Source organism: Trachypithecus francoisi, unplaced genomic scaffold (assembly GCF_009764315.1).
Source record: "Trachypithecus francoisi isolate TF-2019V2 unplaced genomic scaffold, Tfra_2.0 Lachesis_group20, whole genome shotgun sequence".
NCBI lineage: Eukaryota > Metazoa > Chordata > Mammalia > Primates > Cercopithecidae > Trachypithecus > Trachypithecus francoisi.
Genome location: NW_022681466.1, coordinates 37954635 through 37967010, shown reverse-complemented (window position 1 = coordinate 37967010; position 12376 = coordinate 37954635). Strand labels below are relative to the sequence as shown.

The 12376-nt window shown below is 39.1% G+C and overlaps 1 protein-coding gene across 5 annotated transcripts in view; it reads left to right on the top strand.

The window, feature by feature from the left end:
• ACACA (acetyl-CoA carboxylase alpha) overlaps nucleotides 1-12376 on the top strand; it is a 338866-nt gene that overhangs the window by 156947 nt on the left and 169543 nt on the right. For all 5 annotated transcript variants that reach the window (XM_033183814.1, XM_033183815.1, XM_033183813.1 and 2 more), the window contains 5 exons: nucleotides 3501-3671; nucleotides 4668-4829; nucleotides 5185-5348; nucleotides 9115-9265; nucleotides 10047-10150. In XM_033183814.1, coding sequence (XP_033039705.1) covers nucleotides 3501-3671; nucleotides 4668-4829; nucleotides 5185-5348; nucleotides 9115-9265; nucleotides 10047-10150 — 752 coding nt within the window. The remainder of the gene's footprint in view (nucleotides 1-3500; nucleotides 3672-4667; nucleotides 4830-5184; nucleotides 5349-9114; nucleotides 9266-10046; nucleotides 10151-12376) is intronic.

Genomic DNA, 12376 nt, shown 5'->3' with positions numbered 1-12376 from the left:
CTCTTGAACTGCTGTAATAAGATGCCTTCAAAATGCAGTGGCTTGGCCGGGCATGGTGGCTCTTGCCTGAGGCTAAGGCATACAGATCACTTGAGCCCTGGAATTCGAGACCAGCCTGGGCAATATGGTGTAACTGCATCTCTACTAAAAATACAAAAATTAGCTGAGTGTCATGGCACACATCTGTCCTGTCAGCTGCTTGGGAGGCTGAGGTGGGAGGATCACTTAACCCTGGGAGGTCAAAGCTACGGTGAGCCTTGATCATGCCACTGCACTCCAACCTGGGTGACAGAGCAAGACCCTATCTCAAAACAAATAAATAAATAAATAAGCAAAATACAGTGGCTTAAACAAGGTATAAGTTTCTATTTCTCTTTCATCATAGTTCAGAGATGAGCTGGTACCAGAAATAGGTTTATTGCTCACCTGTTGCCTGTTTTTATAAATAAAATTTTATTGGAACACAATGATGCTTATTTATTTATGTGTTATTTATGGCTGCTTTATCACTACAATGGTAGCATTGAATAGTTGTGACAGAGGCTGTATGACCCACAAAGTTGAAAATAATTACTATCTGCCTTTTTACCAAAAAAGTTTGCCAAACTTTGCTCTCGGACATTGTTATCTTCATGATTAAGCTAACTCACACAAGATTATGTGGAGGGCAAGCATATGGAAGCATGATCTTGAAGTCACATACATCACTTCTGCTCATATTCCACTGGACAAAATTCAGTTACACAATTATACCTAGCACAAAGGATGTTAGGAATTGTGGTCACTAACTGGGTGACCATGTGCTCAGCAAAAATTTCAATTTTATTCCTAAAATGATGAAGCAGAGAAAAGTCACTGGAGGGCATTTCGTAATCTGTGCCTCAGTCTGTTCCTCTGGCTACCCATTATCCTTTTATCCTTTCTCCTACTCTCAGAGCACACATAGCCTTTGTCCAAGGAAGACAGCCTGAAGTCCCATCCAGTTACTAGTAACTAGTTACTAGTAACTGGATGGGTTATTACTGGAGGTGATTCTGGATCTCTATGTGATGTATATTCCTCTCCATTAGATATGTATTGTGGCTTTTCATGGGCCAGTGACCCAAAATACAAGTTATTTACCCATTGTCATTCCCCCCCTGCCCTTACCATACACCCAATATACAATAATTGAATAGGAACAAGATAATTCTCATTTGGAAAAATGAGAAGTACATAGCAATCATTGGTCCATAGCAGTTATCAAATCCTCCTTTTTAGGTAGGAATTGCAATGATTCCCTTCTATACTACCTCAGGCCTTCTGGCTGTCCCTGGTTCTGCTGCTGCACACTCCAAAGAAGTGCGATAAGGGAGTAAATCCCTTGTTCATTGTCCTTCAAGGCACCTACCATTGTTTTCTGGGAAGTTCTTCCTCATTCAGTTTTCTCTGTGAGTTGGGCTTTGGAGACTATGCCTTCTTTGGGAGAACTTTCACAACCCACTTCCTACTGGTGCAGGATTGAGGGCACAAATATCCCAATCATCAATCGCAGGCTTTTGAAAACCAGGTTTGTGGTTTGTTTAGAAATACAATTCCTTCAAATACTTACTAAGCTTCTGGGCTATTTGCTTGCAATCAGCTTTGGGTTGGATTAATCATACTCAAAGATTTCTTCTAGATATGGAAACTTTTCTTCTATTATTTACTGGCTTCTGTGCTTAGCCTATCTCTCTTGCCTCGATTTAATATTGGCTGTCTTGGGGCCAACTGAAACTAAAGCAGCATGTTTAATCTGATCTTTGACACTGAGTTGCTTCAGGGTGATAATCTCATTTTCTCTTTGGGGGAGTACAAAAGAAGTTGGCTTTTTCTTCACTCTGACCCTTTCAGATCGTCTTTTTTAAGGTTTAGTTGGTGTGTGGTCAGTATTCCAAGTTATTGTAGGAAACAGTTTACCAAATGTTATGTTATCCCAACAAGGAGGTTATCGCCCTTCCAGCCTTCAGTATCTGTTTCTCTGCTACCCACTACCCTTTTGCTAAGCTAGCATCTCATATTTTAATATTTTTAAACAGCAACATTCTACCTGCACTTAATAATTCCTGTATCGATTAGGATACAGGTTAAATTACTATAACAAAAAGGTCCAGAAAACACAGTGGACCCCCCAAAAAATAGAAGTTTATTTTTCTCTCCCATCCTAGTCTGGGGTGAGCTTTTCAGGGCTGGTGGAAGTTTTTTATTCCATGAGGCCATCTTGGGATACAGGTTCGTTCGTTCTTTTCTTTTTCTTTCTTTTCTTTTCCTTTCTTTCTTTTCTTTCTTGCTGTTCTTAGTGTGTTCTCATTTGCATGATTGAAGCTGGCTTATACTATCATGACCACATTCCAGTGAATAAGAAGGAAAAAGCCAGGAATAGAGAATGAAACTTTTCCTTTTCAAAATATGACTTAGGGTCGGGTGCCGTGGCTCACGCCTATAATCCCAGCACTTTAGGAGGCTCAGGTGGGTGGATCACCTGAGGTCAGGAGTTTGAGACCAGCCTGGCCAACATGACGAAAACTCATCTCTACTAAAGATACAAAAATTAGCCTGACACGGTGGCATGAGCCTGTGATCCCAGCTACTCGGGAGGCTGAGGTAGGAGAATCACTTGAACCCGGGAGGCGGGGGTTGCAGTGAGCCCGAGATTGCTCCACTGTGCTCCAGCCTGGGTGACAAAGCAAGACTCCATCTCAAAAAAAAAAAAAAAAAAAAAAGAAAAAAAAATATATATATTACTTAGGAGTTATGCATATCACTTACCAGTGCTGATGTCTGATGTCTGTTTGTCAGAACTTAGCCACTAACCAGGCCAGGCATGGTGGCTCACGCCTGTAATCCCAGTACTTTGGGAGGCCAAGGCGAGTAGATCACCTGAGATCAGGAGTTTGAGACCAGGCTGGCCAACATGGTGAAATTCCATCTCTACTAAAAACACAAAAATTAGCCAGGCATGGTGGCGTATGCCTGTAATCTCAGGTACTTGCGGGGCTGAGGCAGGAGAATCACTTGAACCTGGGAGGCAGAGTTTGTAGTGAGCCATGAGATTGTGCCACTGCACTCCAGGCTGGGAGACAGAGTGAGACTCTGTCTCAAAAAAAAAAAAAAAGAAAAGAAAAGAAGTCTAGTCTCTAGCTAGTTAGTTATGTTTCTAGGAAGAAGAGGAGCATATTGGAAATACTGGAAACTATACAAGAGTCTGTCCCTGTGTTTTTTTGTCTGCATGCATTTATGTCTGATGGGGTGAGGTTGCTTTTGATGCAAAGTGAAAAATACACTTTTCTCCCGATTTTTCATTGAGTTTTTCATCCATGTCCAGGGATATGATAATCTGAAAGGGTGAAATGTGCTCTCATGTGGCTAAAAGCCTTTGATGGCTCTTATACACACTGAACAGTTGAGTCATTGAGAGGCTGTAGTGGTCCAGCAGTTGGATAAGGTGAGATACTTATGTTTGCTTATCTCTGTTCTTTGAGTGTGCGGTGAAACTTGCCAAAATGGTGGGTTATGTGAGTGCTGGGACTGTGGAATACCTGTACAGCCAGGACGGCAGCTTCTACTTTCTGGAATTGAATCCTCGGCTACAGGTAGAGCACCCTTGTACAGAGATGGTGGCTGATGTCAATCTCCCTGCAGCTCAGCTCCAGGTGAGTCTCCCTGATCTGGGTTGTGGAGCCTAGAGAAGTCAGAGAGGCCTGAAAAATGGGTTTAACCAGTGTGTGATGAGAGAAAAAGCACCTCCTATCTGAGTCACACCTAAAGTTCATTTCTCTTTCACGCTGTATGAATTATGCATGTTTGGGTTGGTTTTCCTGATGTAGTACAGAAATAGGAATGTTATTATTTTTTTTCTAGTCAGACACATCTGATATAATGTGTCATATTTTAGAAATAAATGTTAATAATGTATGCTTTATTCAATTATTTAACTATAGTAAACTTCACAACTTTGTATTATAATTATTCCCTACTCATTTTTTTTTTTTTTACTAGTGTTCTTTATTGAAATAATTCTGCATCAGAGATTGGTGGCTGAAGTTTTTCCTGACAAGAGTGTGGTAGCACACATATATTTTTATAATTTGTAAAGTGCTTGCTGTCAATATTATTGTCTTCTCTCAGCTCAGGAAACAAATACTATGGAAAGCAGTAATAGTTAATGATAAGGTTTGATATTATTTTTATCTAACATTATTTGCCTACATTGAGAACACCTTCTGGGCTCCTATTAAAGACTAAAGATTTACTTACTTCCGCCAGTGGTTTGCAGGGATGGAAGAGATAATTATGACACAATTAAGACTTTCTAGCTGTCTGTTTTTGGATAGCTATTAACATTTACTCCTCCCTTAGATATTTTCATTCTCATTATGTGATGGAGAAATGACAACATGAGAACTCGTGTCTGTTGCATTAGGAATGTGGGGACTTCTTTAGAAGTGGAGAATATTCTAACTACTTATCTATAGTGATATATTGTATTTCAAGCAACTTAGAGTTGATGATTGTAGAATACAGATTATAAAAATAGAATGTTTTAGGGAGTGGCTCCAAAAATAAAAACATTGTAGGTTATCTGATAGCCTCTACACTTTAAGGGAAGTAACTGAAAAATTAAAGATGTGTGTTTTATTACCTTTCAGATTGCCATGGGGATTCCTCTATATAGAATCAAGGATATCCGTATGATGTATGGGGTATCTCCCTGGGGTGATTCTCCCATTGATTTTGAAGATTCTGCACATGTTCCTTGCCCAAGGGGCCATGTTATTGCTGCTCGGATCACTAGTGAAAATCCAGATGAGGTAACCCATCACTTAAAAGGTTTATACCTCCTTTTAATGAACTTTAATGTTAAGATAGTATCTGAGAGTATACTTCTGAAATATCTTGGGACTTCCTCTGGAGAGAGAAATATAGAGGTTTCTCAGAGCACATAAGTAAATGGTCATTGCTTCATTGGTTACTTAATCCCACTTAAGTCACTATAGAGTCTTCAGTGGGTCTGTAGCCTTTATCATTCAGTGGGCCTTGGCCTTTATCATTTTTGTATGTCTTCTCTGCTTCTGTGTGTGATTAACACAGAACTTAAACAAGAATATATAAATCTTCTCTTCCTTTGAAACATAATATGGTGTCTCATTCTTTATTCTCTAACAGGGTTTTAAGCCCAGTTCAGGAACAGTTCAGGAACTAAATTTCCGCAGCAATAAGAATGTTTGGGGATACTTCAGTGTTGCTGCTGCAGGGGGACTTCATGAATTTGCTGATTCTCAGTTTGGTCACTGCTTTTCTTGGGGAGAAAACAGAGAGGAGGCAATTTCGTGAGTATAATAGCATTTGACTGCATTTTACAAAATAAATTTGTGCTAATCTTAAGTGAAGGTATGAGCATGGGAATAGGAATCATTTGCTGTCAAAGTAATACTATGAACAACCTTTTTGAAGAAATCTTGAATATTTCTAATTGTACTCACATTCATGTTGTATTAAATTATGCAGTGCTTGGCAGATGTTTTTCTGTTTATTGTTCTGAGCCTTTTGAAGTATTTTTCCTTTCAAATATTTTTGATAAATGTATAAAATTGATTGCTTTAAAGGTATCTTATTTTTCCACAGGAAGAGTATTGTTATTCAGGGGAGGTAGATTCTTGGCCAAGAACTAGGTATCAAATAAATCATAGACTTTTATTTTATTTTTTTCTTGTGAGAAGACTTAAAATCTATTAGCAGTTTTCAAGTACACAATCTATTGTTATGAGCCATAGTCACCATGATGTACTCTTATAGTTATTTAAAATAATAAAATTATACTGCTTATATTATGAAAAGGACATAAAGAAATTGTCTACATTGCTTATATAAGAGACCTTAGTGTGCTGTAAAGTATATAACAGCTTAGGTAAATATAACTGCTATATCATAAATGTTAGATAATATTCTATTAATCATAAACAATGAATATTAAACTAACAGCACTTTTGCTTGCCTAAAACATAGGGCTGAAGGAGGTGATTTTAACAGCTTAGATCTTTTGGAATATCTATCCAAAATTGAAACTTGAACTAGTTCTTTTCTGTTTTTTTAATGGTTTATTGCCTTGCATCAAACATTTAATACCATTCCCTTTACCTTTGAACTGTACATGGAGTAGGTAATTAATAAGTGTTTATTAGTATTAATTAATAAGTAGCATTTGTTTATTAGCAATTTATTAATCCTAATATATGGTTATTTGTATTAATAAACACTTATTGATTAGTTTTATATTTTTATCAATGTCATGAATTAATTAATTTTAAGAGGCAGGGTCTTGCTCTGTCACCCAGGCTGGAATGCAGTGGTGCCATCACAGTTCACTGAAACCTCAACCTCCTGGGTTCAAGCAATCCTTTTGCCTCAGCCTCCTGAGTAGCTGGGACTGCAGGTGTGCACCACCATGTCCAGCAAATTTTAAATTTTTTGTAGTGATAGGGTCTCCCTTTGTTGCCCAGGCTAGTCTCAAACTCTTGGGCTCTAGTGATCATCCCACCTTGGCCCCACAAAGTGCTGGTATTATAGGCATGAGCCACTGTACCCAGCCTTGATTAATTAGTTTGTAATATTGTTTTTAGAAGTAGGGAAATCTCATTATTTCTCTATTTTGTCCTTTACATTTCTTCTCATTCTTCAAAACTATAAGTGGAATTTTTCAAAATTAAAACACTGCTACCAGAAAAAAACATTGGTATGAAGTTGCCTTTTAAGCATATTCACTGCCGTATTATGCTCTGCAAAGTGAAAAAGGTTTACACTAGAGCTTGCAAATTGTTGGCTTTCTGGTGAGTTTCAATGTACAGATGTGTTTTGATCAGCTCACAGGGTGTTAATTTTTTTTAATTTGACAATATTAAAAAATCAGGAGATTGAAATCAAAATATGGATTTCTGCTAGCTCTTAAAAGTAGGACTATAATGACAACATTAGTTTTATATTCTCGTTGTTAAAAGTTAGCTAGGCTCTTTCCCTAAGCGGGCTGAGGTAATCTGTGAAAATGGTTCGCTATTCACTTGACCCAGAGAACCCCAGGAAATCATGCAAATCAGGAGGTTCCAATCTTCGTGTTCACTTTAAGAACACTCATGAAACTGCCCAGGCCATCAAGGGTATGCATATTCAAAAAGCCACGAAGTGGCTAATTTTGTCAACCTGTATTTTCTTCTCTCTGCTTTTTTGTTTTTGCTGTTTCCTCTGTTCATTCATTTATTCTTTTTTTTTTTTTTTTTTTTTTTCTGACATGGAGTGCCCGCCACCACACTCAGCTAGTTTTTGTATTTGTAGTAGAGACAGGTTTCACCATGTTGGCCAGGCTGGTCTCGAACTCCTGACCTCAAGTGATTTGCCCACATTGGGCTCCCAAATTGCTGGGATTACAGGTGTGAGCCACTGTGCCAGGCCCGTTCATTCATTCTATTAAACAAATATTTACTGATTATCTACTATCTACAGGTTCTGGCAATACAGTGAGGTCCAAAATAGAATCTCTGTCCTCACAAAACTTTACAATCCAGAGGGTGTAAGACAATTGGCAGTTAAAATACAATGTAGTAAGGATGATGATAGTCAGATTATTTAAGGGCATTATAGGATCATACAGATGAGTCAACTAACTCAGTCTGGAGGGGGTCTGGGAAGATTTCCCAGAAGACAGTGACATCTAGATTGATAATTGAAGTTTGTAGAAGTAAGTCAAGTCAAAGGAGGACATAGAAAGGAGGACAGAGGTGGGCAACAGAATAATATTTTAGGCTGACGGAATGCCTGGACCACCTGGAATATGATTCCTGTCACAGTTATAATTATCAGCTATACTTTTAGCCTATGTCAGATTCCACATTTTTCATGAAACTGTAGGGAGGTGAATTTCTCCCTTCTTACAACCTCTCCAGAACTTTGCTTAAGTATTGTCACTGGCATTGATGATATTCTGCCATATATTTTGAAAGTGATTATTGTATTTATGTTCTTTCTTCCTTACAGTCATAATATGTGTCTTATTAGTATGAACTACATAATTAGTATTTGTTTAAGTAAGTACCTGTCCCGTGCAGGATAGACACTGGGCATAAATATACAGAAAAGCCCCATAGTATTTGAAATTCTGCTAAAATTGGATCACTTTGCACTTAACTGGGAAGTAATAAAAGTAATCAGCAAATCATTGCATAGATATCCAAAATGCAGTTTAAAAAAACAGTCCCACTTTCCTGATATATGACTGCACCCAGAGAGTTGCTTCACTGTGTGGAAATCTTTAAATTAAGCACTTGGGAAAATTCATTGAACTGTATACTTAAAATAAGTATATTTTACTGTATGTAAATTATACATAAAATAAATAAGGTTTAAGGATAGGGAGAATTGATGCCCTAATTCTTGTTAGCCAACAATAAATGAATGGAATAAGGGAAACTTAACTAAGTAAAAACTGAGGGTGGTTTGCATATAATTTGTTATAATTTGTTCTGTACTCATTATAATGAAATGTATCTGATTAGCTGATGCTCTTATGGTAATATCAGTTAGAATTCGAATGTTTACTGACTTTTTGCGAATTTTTCTCTGTGGAATGCACATGAAGGAGCACACTTAACATGTGCACCCTTATTTGTTTTTGGAACTACCTCTCTCCCTTCCCTCTCAGGATTCCAAAGGAATGAAACAGTTCTTTTTTTTTTGGTGGGGGGACGGAGTCTCGCTCAGTTACCCAGGCTGGAGTGCAGTGGTGCAATCTCGGCTCACTGCAAGCTCCACCTCCCGGGTTCAAGCCATTCTCCTGCCTCAGCCTCCCAAGTAGCTGGGACTACAGACACCTGCCACCACGCTTGGCTAACTTTTTGTATTTTTAGTAGAGATGGGGTTTCACCGTGTTAGCCAGGATGGTTTCAATCTCCCGACCTGTCTTGGCCTCCCAAATCCGCCTGTCTTTGCCTCCCAAAGTGTTAGGATTACAGGCGTGAGCCACCACACCTGGCCAAACAGTTCTTTAAAATGATTGAAAAACATTAAAGTGTTTGTTCTGAAACAGATTGGCTTCTGTTCTTCTCCCAGAAACATGGTGGTGGCTTTGAAGGAGCTGTCTATTCGGGGTGACTTTCGAACTACAGTTGAATACCTGATCAAATTGTTAGAGACTGAAAGCTTTCAGATGAACAGAATTGATACTGGCTGGCTGGACAGACTGATAGCAGAAAAAGTACAGGTGTGTATTTCTCCACTTGCACAAACAGCTGCTGGGATTGGGTTTTTATAGACTTGTGTGCTCAATCTCTGTCACTAAATGAAATTTGTTTGATTCTAATGTAAATGGTTCTTGATCTACCTGGAAAAATCTAGGAGTTAGTATAATTTTGGCACTCTGATGATTCCTGTGCTAGTGTAACACAGTCATTTTATGTTCTAGTATTGCTTCCTGACATATATTTGAAGAGAGGTATTCAGAGATTGAATTTCTTTGTTTTTCTTCATTTAATGTTAAATCTGGTCCATAGTTGCCAACTTCTGTATCTACCAGATGCTGAAGAGAGAGGCCTCATTTAAATCAAGAGGTATCAGTTATTCCTTAATTCCTGGGGCTATGCTAAATTATCCAAGATTTTGTATAAAATCATTAGATTCATATAATTTGTCTGGAGGTCCAAAGTTTGGCTATAAACCGTTTTTCTTTGAGATTATCAGTAGCCAAATCGTTGTGTCTTTAAATTTATTTCTGTCAGAAGCCTATTTTTGAGCTACTCATTGATTGGCTCAGCGGAAGTCTTAGGGAGAGAAGAAGAAATTTTTCATTTCTCTTCAAATGGTCCCTCTAATCAAATTCTAGATGTGAATGTGTTCATTTTTATCTAAAAAATCAGTTGGGCAGTGAGAATGGAGATTTTCATTGCTAGCTGTTTCATCACAACAAATGTGAACCCGATTTCATTTGAGAGGCTGTGGTGCCAAGTGACCATGCATTTGATCTGCCCTCTTCTTCCTCCTTTCAGGCTGAGCGACCTGACACCATGTTGGGGGTTGTGTGTGGGGCCCTCCACGTGGCAGACGTGAGCCTGCGGAATAGCGTCTCTAACTTCCTTCACTCCTTAGAAAGGTAGGCTTTGTTTCTTGTAGGCTACACAAACTAACCAATGGTCCTGAGTACAGGGACTGAAGCTCAAAGACCCGTTTATTCTTCTGTCTGTTCCTGGCAGCTTATGAGTGTTACTTGTTATTCATGGACCATGGTGGCAAGAAAGAGAGGGGATGTTGATGTTTATGGCAAATTATTTGGGGAGTCTAACTGCAGATTCTAGACATTAACTTATACCACTGTTAGAACAGGTTGCTTCTTTAGAAACTGGAATCCATCTGCATTAGCTATTCTGTCCTGTATAAGTATCGAATCTCTCCAAACCCTGGTGATAAAAATCTGGTATTTCTCCCCAGCACTGAACCCTAAATTTTTCGTGTATTACCTGCACCACCTTTCAGAAATAAATAATTAAGGCTGATATTCAGGATGACCTCATGAGTCAAGTAGAGAGTGAGACATCTATTGGGCTAAACTAATTTCTAATGCTGATTCAGGAGACTAAGCTCTGCCTTTGAGTCCCCAGAGGAATGCTCCAAGTGGCTAATCATTTTAAAGCACTTTAATCACAGGCACTTTTATTTCCTTCTGTGTTGTTAGACTTATATCAATTCCCTTTTGAGGTATCTGAAAGAAAGAAAAGAAACAAAATTTAAAAATTGAACTGAGATTTCAAGCCCTATGATAAGTATCTTTCACTTTGTTACTCTCATGTAGTAAAACCTTCAGCAGCTTGGCATTTCTCTTCTGTATCAAATCTAAATCCCTTGGTGTGACTTTCAACTCCCTGTATTCATTGGCCCCTTTTTACCAATCCAGTCTTATTTATTTCTGTTCTGCAACATATAATTTCTAACCTAGTTAAATAGTTTTCTTATTCGTGTGCAATTATGTCAAATGCATTTTCCTCTACAAGCCCTCCCCCTTTTAAAATGCTTTTGTTTTTAACTTATTTTATACTTATTTATTTATTTATTTATTTATTTATTTTTTGAGACAGACTCTCGCTCTGTCCCCCAGGCTGGAGTGCGGTGGCGTGATCTCTGCTCACTGCAAGCTCTGCCTCCCAGGTTCACACCATTCTCCTGCCTCAGCCTCTCGAGTAGCTGGGCCTACAGGCACCCGCCACCACGCCCTGCTAATTTTTTTTGTATTTTTAGTAGAGACGGGATTTCACCGTGTTAGCCAGGATGGTCTCGATCTCCTGACCTCGTGATACGCCTGCCTTAGCCTCCCAAAGTGCTGGGATTACAGGTGTGAGCCGCTGCACCTGGCCTTTAACTTATTTTAAAAACTTGTGTTTTGAAATAATTTTAAGTTTTTAAGAGTTGCATAAATAATACAAATAATTTCTATATATTCTTTGCTCAGATTCACCAATTTACTAACAACTTACCACAGTTGCTTTGTCACTCTTTCTCTACTATTAGCAAAAGTTTTTCTTGACAGTGTTTCTCTCCTTGGTAATTTTCTCCCTCTCCCTTCCACCCACGCTACTGCCCCCCTTACCCACCTTTTTTGTTCTTTGAGACAGAATCTCACTCTGTCGCCAGGCTGGAGTGCAGTGGTACAATCTCGGCTCACTGCAACTTCTGCCTCCCGGTTCCAAGCAATTCTCCTGCCTCAGCCTCCTGAGTAGCTGGGACTACAGGCACGCACCACCATGCCCAGCTAATTTTTGTATTTTTAGTAGAGACGGGGTTTGGCCATATTGGCCAGGATGGTCTTGAACTCCTGACATCATGATCCGTCCCCGGTCTCCCAAGTGTTGGGATTACAGGCGTGAGCCACCGCTCCTGGCTTTTTTTTTTTTTTTTTTAAGACAAAGTCTTGCTCTATCGCCCAGGCTGGAGTGCAGTGGCACGATCTCGGCTTACCACAACCTCTGCCTCCCAGGTTCACACCATTCTCCTGCCTCAGCCTCTCGAGTAGCTGGGCCTACAGGCACCCGCCACCACGCCCTGCTAATTTTTTTTGTATTTTTAGTAGAGACGGGATTTCACCGTGTTAGCCAGGATGGTCTCGATCTCCTGACCTCGTGATACGCCTGCCTTAGCCTCCCAAAGTGCTGGGATTACAGGTGTGAGCCGCTGCACCTGGCCTTTAACTTATTTTAAAAACTTGTGTTTTGAAATAATTTTAAGTTTTTAAGAGTTGCATAAATAATACAAATAATTTCTATATATTCTTTGCTCAGATTCACCAATTTACTAACAACTTACCACAGTTGCTTTGTCACTCTTTCTC